At 35.8% G+C, this 10,778-nt stretch overlaps 1 protein-coding gene across 1 annotated transcript; it reads left to right on the forward strand.

Annotated features, from left to right (window-relative positions):
• Positions 1-4,143: 4,143 nt before the first annotated feature.
• On the forward strand, positions 4,144-6,967 carry LOC140991102 (uncharacterized). Its single transcript, XM_073461023.1, has 3 exons — positions 4,144-4,773; positions 5,382-5,813; positions 6,545-6,967. Exons 1-3 carry the CDS (start codon positions 4,260-4,262, stop codon positions 6,733-6,735), a joined length of 1,137 nt encoding a protein of 378 aa, XP_073317124.1. The 5' UTR covers positions 4,144-4,259; the 3' UTR covers positions 6,736-6,967.
• Positions 6,968-10,778: the final 3,811 nt, after the last annotated feature.

The following is a 10,778-nucleotide window of genomic DNA, read 5'->3' on the forward strand; positions in this document are numbered from 1 at the left end:
AATAAATATGTAAAATATTTTTTCATGAACTCGTATGATAATGTTTTATAGTGTGTAATATTTTTAAATATGTATTGTATTGTATTTTATTGTCAGTAATTTTATTTCATTGCATATTTTTTTGAAGTTCAAATATGAAAAATGCTATGAACCAAACTGAAGTTTGCATACCTGATAGTGGTACAACGCACACTATCCTCCAAGATAAAAGATATTTCTTGTAACTAAAACCAACAAAACAATGGTGAATACAATATCAGGTCCTGTAGACTTGATTAAATGATGTGGTAAAGCACAATTTTTGTTACCTAATGGTACAAAATTTTTGATCAATGATGCTTTGTATTCACCACAATGGAAAAGAAATTTGTTGAGTTTTAATGATATATATTCCCATGGGTAGGATACTCAAACAATGAATGAAGGGAATGAGAAATATATGTGTCTTACCACATATAAATCAGGAAAGAAATATGTGATTGAAAAATTACCAATGCTCCCTACTGGATTGCATTATACACATATAAGTCACATTGAATCAAACATGGTAGTTGATAATTCTGCAATATTAACCAATTGGCATGATCGATTAGGACATCCTGGTTCAACAATGATACGACGAATTATAGAAAATACACATGGTCATCCGCTGAAAGACCAGAAGTTCTTTCAGAGTAATAAGTTTCAATGTAAAGCATGTTCTCTTGGAAAACTTATTATAAGACCATCACCAGCCAAAATCCAAACTGAATCACCAATGTTTCTTGAACGTATTCAGGGTGATATTTGTGGACCAATCCATCCACCATGTGGACCATTCAGATACTTTATGGTATTGATTGATGCCTCCAGCAGATGGTCACATGTATGTTTATTGTCAACTCGAAATGTTGCATTTGCAAGATTACTTGCTCAAATAATAAAATTGAGGAATCAATTTCCCGATTATACAATCAAGAAAATTAGACTTGATAATGCTGGTGAATTTACTTCCCAGACTTTCAATGATTATTGTATGTCTATGGGAATCATTGTTGAGCATCCTGTTGCTCATGTACATACTCAAAATGGATTGGCTGAATCATTGATTAAACGTCTGCAAATGATTGCTAGACCAATGATTATGAAAACAAAGCTCCCTATTTCTATATGGGGACATGCAATTTTACATGCTGCTTCATTAATTCGCATCAGACCAAGTGCATATCATAAATACTCCCCATTGCAGCTTGCATTTGGTAAAGAACCAGACATTTCTCATCTGAGAATTTTTGGATGTATGGTGTATGTGCCTATTGCACCACCTCAACGAAAGAAAATGGGACCTCAAAGAAAGATTGGAATTTATATTGGTTATGATAGTCCATCGATCATTCGATATCTTGAACCACAGACAGGCGACGTGTTCACAGCACGTTTTGCTGATTGTCATTTTAATGAGGAAATCTTCCCAATGTTAGGGGGAGAACAGAAACATACCGAAAAAGAAATTACATGGTATGTATCATCATTGTTACATCTGGATCCAAGAACAAAACAATGTGAAAAAGATGTACAGCAAATTGTGCACTTGCAAAGAATAGCAAATCAAATACCAGATGCATTTGCAGACACAAAAGGGGTAACTAAATCATATATACATGCTGCAAATGCCCCTGCTCGAATTGAAATTCCGAAGAAACAAATTGAAGATAGTCATGATGTCATTAAACGCCTGAAGCGTGGAAGGCCAGTTGGTTCCAAGGATAAAAATCCTCGAAAAAGAAAATTCATAGAGAAACACAATGATCACAAAATAGAGAATGATGTTCCTGAAGAAACACATAATGATCACAAAATAGAGAATGATGTTCCTGAAGAAACACATGATGATGAAAATGTTTTGTCAGAACCACAAACTGACGAGAATCATGAAATCTCTATCAATTATATTAATACTGGAAAAATATGGAACCGAAAAGATATAGAAGAAATTGATGATATATTTTCTTATAATGTGGCAATCGACATCATAAATGATAATGAAGATCATGAACCAAAATCTTTTGGTGAATGTAAAAATCGGCAGGATTGGATAAAATGGAAAGATGCCATCCAGGTTGAATTGGATTCGCTAAATAAACGTAATGTTTTTGGACCTATAGTCCTTACACCTGAAGGTGTAAAACCTGTTGGATACAAATGGGTTTTTATTCGAAAGCGAAATGAGAAAAATGAAATAGTAAGATATAAAGCTCGACTTGTTGCACAAGGTTTTTCTCAAAGGCCTGGAATTGATTATGAAGAAACGTATTCTCCTGTGATGGATGCAATTACGTTTCGGTATTTGATTAGCTTGGCAGTATCTGAAAATTTAGAAATGCGTCTTATGGATGTTGTTACAGCCTACTTATATGGATCACTTGATAGTAATATATATATGAAAATCCCTGAAGGATTTAAGATGCCTGAAGCACAAAGTTCAAAACCCAGAGAATGTTATTCTGTGAAATTACTAAGATCATTATATGGGTTGAAGCAATCCGGCAGAATGTGGTATAATAGGCTAAGTGATCACTTGATGAAAAAGGGATATGTAAATAATTCAATATGCCCTTGTGTTTTCATTAAGAAAACAACATCCGGATGCGTAATTATTGCTGTATATGTTGATGATTTAAACATCATTGGAACAAATAAGGAAATTCAAGAAGTTGTGTCATACTTGAAAGAAGAATTTGAAATGAAGGATCTTGGAAAAACCAAGTATTGTCTGGGTTTACAAATTGAACAAAAAGAATGTGGAATATTTGTTCACCAGACAAATTATACAGAAAAGATCCTTAAACGTTTTAATATGGACAAATCAAATCCTTTAAGTACTCCAATGGTTGTTAGATCATTAAACATAGAAAAGGATCCATTCCGTCCATGTGAAGATGATGAAGATATTCTTGGTCCAGAAGTACCATATCTAAGTGCTATCGGTGCCCTTATGTATCTTACAAATTGTACAAGGCCTGATATATCTTTTGCCGTAAATTTATTGGCAAGATTTAGCACATATCCAACAAAGAGACATTGGAACGGAATTAAACATATATTCCGTTATCTACGAGGAACGACAGACTTGGGACTTTTGTATTCAAAAGATGCTAATCCAAGTATAATTGGTTATGCCGATGCTGGATACTTATCTGATCCACACAAAGCACGTTCTCAAACTGGATATGTATTTACTCGTGGAGGCACTGCAATTTCTTGGCGTTCACAGAAACAAACACTCGTAACAACTTCATCAAATCATGCCGAGATTATTGCACTACATGAAGCAAGCCGTGAATGTGTGTGGTTAAAATCAATGACCCAACATATCCAAATCTCATGCGGATTATCATTCGACGAGAAGCCTGTGATACTATATGAAGATAATACTGCATGTGTTGCTCAAATTAAAGAATGATACATAAAAAGCGACAGAACTAAACATATTCCTCCTAAGTTCTTCGCATTCACCAAGGAGCTTGAGAAGAATAAATGTATTGATATTCGTCACATTCAATCAAGTGAAAACTCATTAGATCTCTTCACAAAGGCACTTCCTACGACAATAATCAGAAAGCATATATATAATATTGGGATGCGCAATCTACGAAATCTGTGAAGAATTGTTCGTGTAAACATGAGGAAGAGTTTACGTGACTGCACTCTTTTTCCCTTACTATGGTTTTTATCCCAATGGGTTTTTCCTAGTAAGGTTTTTAACGAGCCAGTATAAAAACACGTAATGAAGACAATCATTATGATCATCATCACAAGGGGGAGTGTTGAAATTTAATATTTTAATATTGAATATTTGAATATTGAATGTTGAATATTTGAATGTTGAAAATTAGGTAAAATTAGGTGTTGAATATTGAAATTTGTGTGTGATGATGAAGGTAATGATGTAATTTATTTTTGGATTATTTGTAAAGATTTTCTATAAATAGATCTCTCATTTGTGAAGAAAATCACAATTGAGTTGAGAGAAAAATATTATAAAGTGTGTAGTGTGATAATTTTGAGAGTTTGAGATTTTTATTTTTTACTGTAAATTTTTATTTTTTTTCAACAATATATTCTCCAAAAATAAATCAGGTCGTTTATTACAAGTTATCTCCTTGTCGTTTGGGCTTTTGCTTCCTGAGTCCCGACTTCCCAATTTCTTGGCAGGGCTAAATCCTTCCCGCCTCCCGATCTATTTCGGCGAATCCATACAATTTCTCAGTTTGAAAATTATGCCGACGTATTCCAGCTTTGCGTTGGATAATTTTCTCGAACCCAAATATCCAGATTTCCTAGAAAAATCCCAGCTAGATTCTGTACATGGAATCGGGAATCATGCTGGAGAAACGAATCCCAGGCATCTGTTCATATCGCCGACCTTGTATGTGACTCCAGAACAGACTCCAATTTCTGAATTTTCTACGCCTGACCCTTTATCCCCTTCTCCGTACGTGGTCAATCACAAGCGCCGCCGTGTGCGAAATGGTCAGAGGAGTCTCGATTTTTGTCAAGACTCGGATTTTGCTGCCGGAAATGAGGGTGGTGATTTGGGTCCGGAGGAGTTGGATGGGGAAAGTTTTGGGAAAGGTGAGAGCTTGGGTGATGGAGCTGATGGTGGAGAGAATGATGAGGGGTTTTGTGATTCCAGAGTGAACAGTGAGGAGGAGGCAAGTGAGCTTGGGGTAAAACAAATTGAGAGCCGCAGCTTTGTTTCTGCTCAAGGGGAATTTTTTGATGCAATTGATGGTAACTTTATTGGCTTCTCTATGTATATATTTCATTGTTTTTTTAAGTGTGGAATATATATTTGCTATGTGATAAATTGTAGTTGAGTTGTAGTGTTTCATGTTAGTAGCTCAGTCAGCACAGCAAATAAGGAGTTGTGGTTGGATTTTCCCGTAGTTTGTTGTGGTAGAAACTCCGATTTGGTGATTTGGTCGACTCCCATAAGCACCGCTTCAAGCTTTGAAATAAATGTATTCTAATGAGGATAAAAAACTATTTACCCGGATTAAAGAGCTCAACATAGCATTTGGGGAGATGTTTTCTTTTTTTTTTGGAGGGTAGAAGCTTACTTGTGTTATGATTGGCTTCACTTTTTGATTGAAGGAAAATGTCACGGGCTTTGACCTACACTTCCTCCTCTAGGATCAGTTTCTTGGTTGTTCTAGACTTCTAGTTTAGTATCTCTCTTAATTTCATAATAATTGGGCGGATCTAAATAATACAATATGCAAACTTTTGAGCCATGTGATTATTTTACTGTATAACTTGGAGAAAGGTTTGATGTTATTCATCAACTAATATAGAAATTGATGTGCATTTTTATGGGACCCGTTGATTTCGTTATACAGACTTTTCCTCTGATGCATCTGTTTCAAATACACCATCTGTTTCTAGAATGGAATCAGAATTACATGACACAAGACGCAGTCTTTTTGAGGAGATTGAAAAGAGAGAGACTACAGAGAAAACCTTTAAATTGATGTGCAGTCAGTGGGAGAGGATCCATTATCTTATGTCTCAGGATGGATTAATATTTCCTGCTCCTCCAGCTGCTTGTGATGTCATGCAGCTCGAAGACAATTTCATTGATCAATTTACACAGGAAGTTGTTGTTACTAGGTTTGTTTCTGAAGCAGTTGGAAGGGGTCTAGGGCGTGCCGAGGCTGAAGAAACTGCTGGCATGGTTATTGAATCAAAAGACCAGGAGATAACTAGACTACGAGATAGACTGCAATACTACGAGACGGTTAATCATGAAATGTCCCAGAGGAATCTTTTGGGTAAGTTTATAGAATTAGTTTTCAGCGTGATTGGAAAAGATCTATCTAATTGCAGCTTTACTTGGGCATCCACTTGAATCTATTTTCCTGCGTGCTTCTCGCTGTTGATAATTATCAGTTGTTATCAACCTTTTGATGTGTGATTATCATAAATTATGTTTCAAGCTAGTTAGCACTACCTCTCATGAAGCTCTAAACTACTGTGATTTGAACTGTCTTTCATGTTGAACTTTGTAGATGGTTTAAAAGTCTACAGTGTACTATTACTGGAGTTGGACAAATCATGGATCCCACAATATATGAACACGCATGCCATCCCGACTTTCCTCGTTCCAAATTAACCTCCATAAGACCATAACCATCAGTAGTAGTTGGTGTACTCTTTTGGTTGTGCTTCTAGAAGAGGAAAAAATTTTAGTGCCTAGGGGTTCATTATGTTGTCTTACCCTCTGGTGCGACTACAAAGTAAAAAACAAGAATGATGGAATCTGTTTGTTTGTGTAAATAGAGTGTATTGCAGCCATTGAAATTTAAATTGTTTTCTTAACCAATATTTTGCATATCTTGTGCATTTGGAGTTAGTTTGGAGACACGAGTAATCGGCTTAAAAAAGGACCCTTTATTAAGCCACATTTATTTGGTGCTATTTTTTTCGTTAGAAAATCAGTTTCATGCGTTGGTGTGATGCGATAGCTAGAGGTCTTCTTATATTCTCGCATTAATTACTGCAGAGGTTGCCCGTAGACAACAAGAAAAGAAAAGGAGTCGAAGATGGCTATGGAGCCTAATGGGATTGTCCATTGGCTTCGGGGCATCCTTCCTTGCTTATTCATTCATCCCACAGGCTAATAAATCTCTGTCTTTACCGAAATCTGGCCACTCAACTGATGCCTCATGCATTGGCTCCTCCCATATCATTTGACATGGTCTTAAACTTATTACTTGTATGTTCAACTTGTTATGTTGTAATAAATACTTAGGCCAAATTGTTCAGCAGCTTTTTGTTAGTTTGCTGACTTCTCTTCCAAATTTGCTACATGCACCATTTGCTTTGGTCGTTGTCTCCGTCCCGCATTTGCTTTTGCCGGCAACATAAACATGATGTTTTTTATCCAAAAAGTTTTAGAATCAGGTAATATTTAATGTTGTTCTTTTATATGCATTTTCATGGTCGAATATGTATCATACACACAACCTGTTATATTTGATTTAGCCGGTGATAACTGTGGCGACGATAAATTTAGGCGTTTGATTTGATTAATATGTTTCTGGTGATATTTATTTATTTTTTCATAAAATTTTTAGATTTAATATCCACTGGTGTATTTTTTTAAAATATTATTAACACCCCCCCCCCCACACACACACACACACACACACACACACACACACACACATATTAAAAAATAGTTTCTTGTGGTTATAGTGATTGAAAACGATTTTATTAGTTTGGTGGTATTTATTTTCTTGAAGTTTACAAGTTTTAATAAATAAAATAAGAAAACAATGCATTTAACAATTAAAGATTTATTAAAATATATACGATAATAATTATACGTTTTTAATCCAGAGATAATTACAAAAAATTATTTATATTTTTAACAAGGATAAAATAAATGTAAAATTGTATGATTTATATAAATTATGTTGCATAGGAAAAAAATAATTCGGAGTTAAGAAAATGGGCTATCTCAAAAATTATGTAATGGAATAAAGAGAAACAACCACCACATGAAGATAGTTTCCATCTATAAATAAATATATGTAGAAATAGAATTGTTTAATAACTACTCACGTCAGGGTTCGCAATCGTGATCGCGGAGACCGTCGCGGAGATCATCGTTTCAGTTCTCATGACATTTCGCGGAACGGTCACGGCATGGATATTTTTTTAAAATTAATATAAACTGAAAATTTTGAAAAATATTTAAAAATATGTAAATCAAAATAAATATCATTTAAATAGATTATTTGATGAAAATAATAAAGTAAAATATATTTTTTAAATTTTATTCACGACTTATTAAATCACAAAGCATATCTTTGTTATATATCAAAATTTTCACAACCCTCTCAAAATTGAAATATAATATTAAGAAAGTTTTGGATTATAATCAATATAATTAAACTTTGCTCGTGTCTTCTTTTTTTTTTCTTTTTACCATTATGTTCCATGTCGTTTCGTCGATCTTTGCCGTTCCACCGATAACACGACGTCTTCTATCTAGTAACGACGCCCCAAATCATCAACTTTCACACTCCGGAATTTTGTCAAAGTGGACCTCGTTTTCGTTCTGGAACGGCCTTTCCGATACCGTTTCAACAAACCATGACTCATGTTCACAATTGCTCCCCTTCTTTTGCAGATCTATACTGTACTATATTTTACCCTTCTTTCATTCTTCACCTCTAGGGTTGGCTCGCACTCTTGCTCGCATTTCTGGTTGATTAATTCATTATTGTGGAGCATGGTTCGCAGTTGCGGTCACTAAGTCATCGTTCCAATTCTCATGACATTTCGCGGAACGGTCACAACGTGGATATTTTTTAAAAATTAGTATAAATTGAAAATTTTGAAAAAATATGTAAAAATATGTAAATCAAAATAAATATCATTTTAATAGATTATTTGATGAAAATAATATAGTAAAATATATTTTTTAAATTTTATTCACGCCTTATTGAATTACAAAGCATATCTTTGTTATATATCGAAATTTTGACAACCATCTCAAAATTGAAATATACTATTAAGAAAGTTTTTGGTTATAATCAATTAAACTTTGCTCCTGTATTCTTTTTTTTTTTTACAGTTGCGTGCCGTTTCGTTGATATGTGTCGTTCCACCGATAACACAACGTTTTCTATCTAGTAACGATGCCTCAAAAGCATCAACGTTCTTCACACCCCGGAACTTTGTCAAGATGGGCCTCGTTCTGGAACGGCTTCCGTTCTGATACCGTTTCATCAAACCATGCTGTGGAGTGATTTTTCCTTTTTTTATTGATCGATGACATTTTTTTAAGTGTTTGCTTTAGACTCCATTTGCTTGTTAAAATAATGAACACTGAGTGACGCGCTTCTGTTTGTTGCTGTTTTCATAATTTATCCGTGAAGAAATAGAGAGTGAGCGAAAAGCTCAAGTCGTAGTATTGTAAAACTGAATAAGGAATACAAAGAAATATGTTTATATAGTTAGGGTAAACACAAAAAAGATTAAAAAGACTAATCTACCCTTAACAGAAGCGCGAAGCGGAATAGTGCTCCTGTAGACGCTAAAAAATTCAAACGAGACGCGGAAACGTGTCCTAGACGATTATGCCATAACTAAAAAACAGAAGACGACTGACTCAAGCGAAAAGAAGAGAGATCCACACCAGATGCTGCAACATCTGGTACTCTGAGAAAATCCAAAACATAAAGTCCCCCCTGTCTACAGCCTGTCCCAATCAGCCTCTGGGATCGCGGGTCCTGCACATAACAATTTGAAGAAGAGAAGTAGACTAAGTACCCAGACTCACATAATTGGCTGACCGAAACAAGATTAAGTGTAAGACTGGGAATATAGTATACATCAGGAAGAGATAAACAACACGTAACAAGAGAACCAACGCTTAATAATGGCATCGGTGTACCATCAGCAGTCACAATTTCAATGGAAGAATTGTGAGACAAAGATGTAAAAGATGAAAAATCAGGAGACATATGATGAGATGCTCCAGAATCCAATACCCAGATGGACGAAGATATACCTGAAGTGCCAGAGGATGACAAACCTATATGTGAAGAAGCTGACATAGCATGAGGCTGTGAAGCGAGGAACTGTTGAAACTGCTCAAACAAATACAGATCCAAAGACGGTGCAGCAACTGCATTGTTAGATTGAGGTGGTCGATATGTCCACTGGTTTGATGGATTACTAGGTTTCCATGGAGTGTTTTGAGATGGCTGCTGCTGATGCTGTTGTTTCCATGGAGTGTTCAGAGATGGCTGATGCTATTGTTGTGGTTTCCATGGAGTGTTGTGTGGTCGTTGTTGTTGCTGTTGCGGCTGCACTTTTCTTTTACTCAACAATAGTGAGCATTGAGCTTTCCAGTGCCCCTTCTCTTTACAGAAAGCACACTCATCTTGAGAAACCTTCGTATTTGACCTGTTTTGGTGATTAACTTGAGGTCGTTGAGGAGCTGCAAAGACAGATGGTGTAATTGGAATTGTCCCTTTGTCAACGTGAGACTTAAGACGAATCTCTTCAGCTAACAATTCACTCACAACCGAGTCAACAGAAGGAAGAGGGTTGCGATGAAGAATCGTCCCACGCAGACCCTCAAAATCATTCCGAAGTGCCATCAAAAACTGTACCAAACGCTGTTATTCTCTCCGAGCAATATAAGGTGAGAATGCTCGCAATTCTGCAGATTCTGTTAATGCCAATTGATCCCAGAGTATCGACATGGCAGAATAAAAATCTTGGATGCTCATATCTTTCTGCTGAAGGGCACGAATATCTGTCTCCAATTGATATTGTTTGGCAAAATTAGACTGTGTATACAAACGTGCCAGATGATCCCAAACCTCCTTAGCAGTCTCGTATTTTGCCAATTGAGCACCTATGGAGTGCGCAACAGAATTATTAATCCACGTGATAATCTTCGAATTATCTGCCTCCCAAACATCTAATGACACAGCATAATAAGGGTTCATCTGGTCTGTAGGCTTGTCTCGCACACCTGTGACATAGCCCCGCATCGATTTCCCCCGCAAGAAATTCTTCATAACATAACACCAATAAGAATAATTTTTTCCATCCAATTGAACACTAATCGACTGAAGAGAATCATCTTTACGAGTGGCCATGATGTCAAAACCAAACAAAACCGAACGAATAAACCAATACACAATGCAGAGAAGAAATCGATTACCAAAGAGAAACTATACGAACGAAAAGTTGTACGAACACAGCAAAAA

Source organism: Primulina huaijiensis, chromosome 13 (assembly GCF_012295235.1).
Source record: "Primulina huaijiensis isolate GDHJ02 chromosome 13, ASM1229523v2, whole genome shotgun sequence".
Taxonomy (NCBI): Eukaryota; Viridiplantae; Streptophyta; class Magnoliopsida; order Lamiales; family Gesneriaceae; genus Primulina; species Primulina huaijiensis.

What these genes read in the sequence shown, in the direction of transcription:
- LOC140991102 (XM_073461023.1), top strand. Translation starts at nt 4,260, where the DNA reads ATGCCGACGTATTCCAGCTTTGCGTTGGATAATTTTCTCGAACCCAAA. An exon ending in ATTTTTTGATGCAATTGATG is followed by an intron (nt 4,774 to 5,381) that starts GTAACTTTATTG and finishes TTCGTTATACAG; the next exon opens with ACTTTTCCTCTGATGCATCT. An exon ending in GTCCCAGAGGAATCTTTTGG is followed by an intron (nt 5,814 to 6,544) that starts GTAAGTTTATAG and finishes TAATTACTGCAG; the next exon opens with AGGTTGCCCGTAGACAACAA.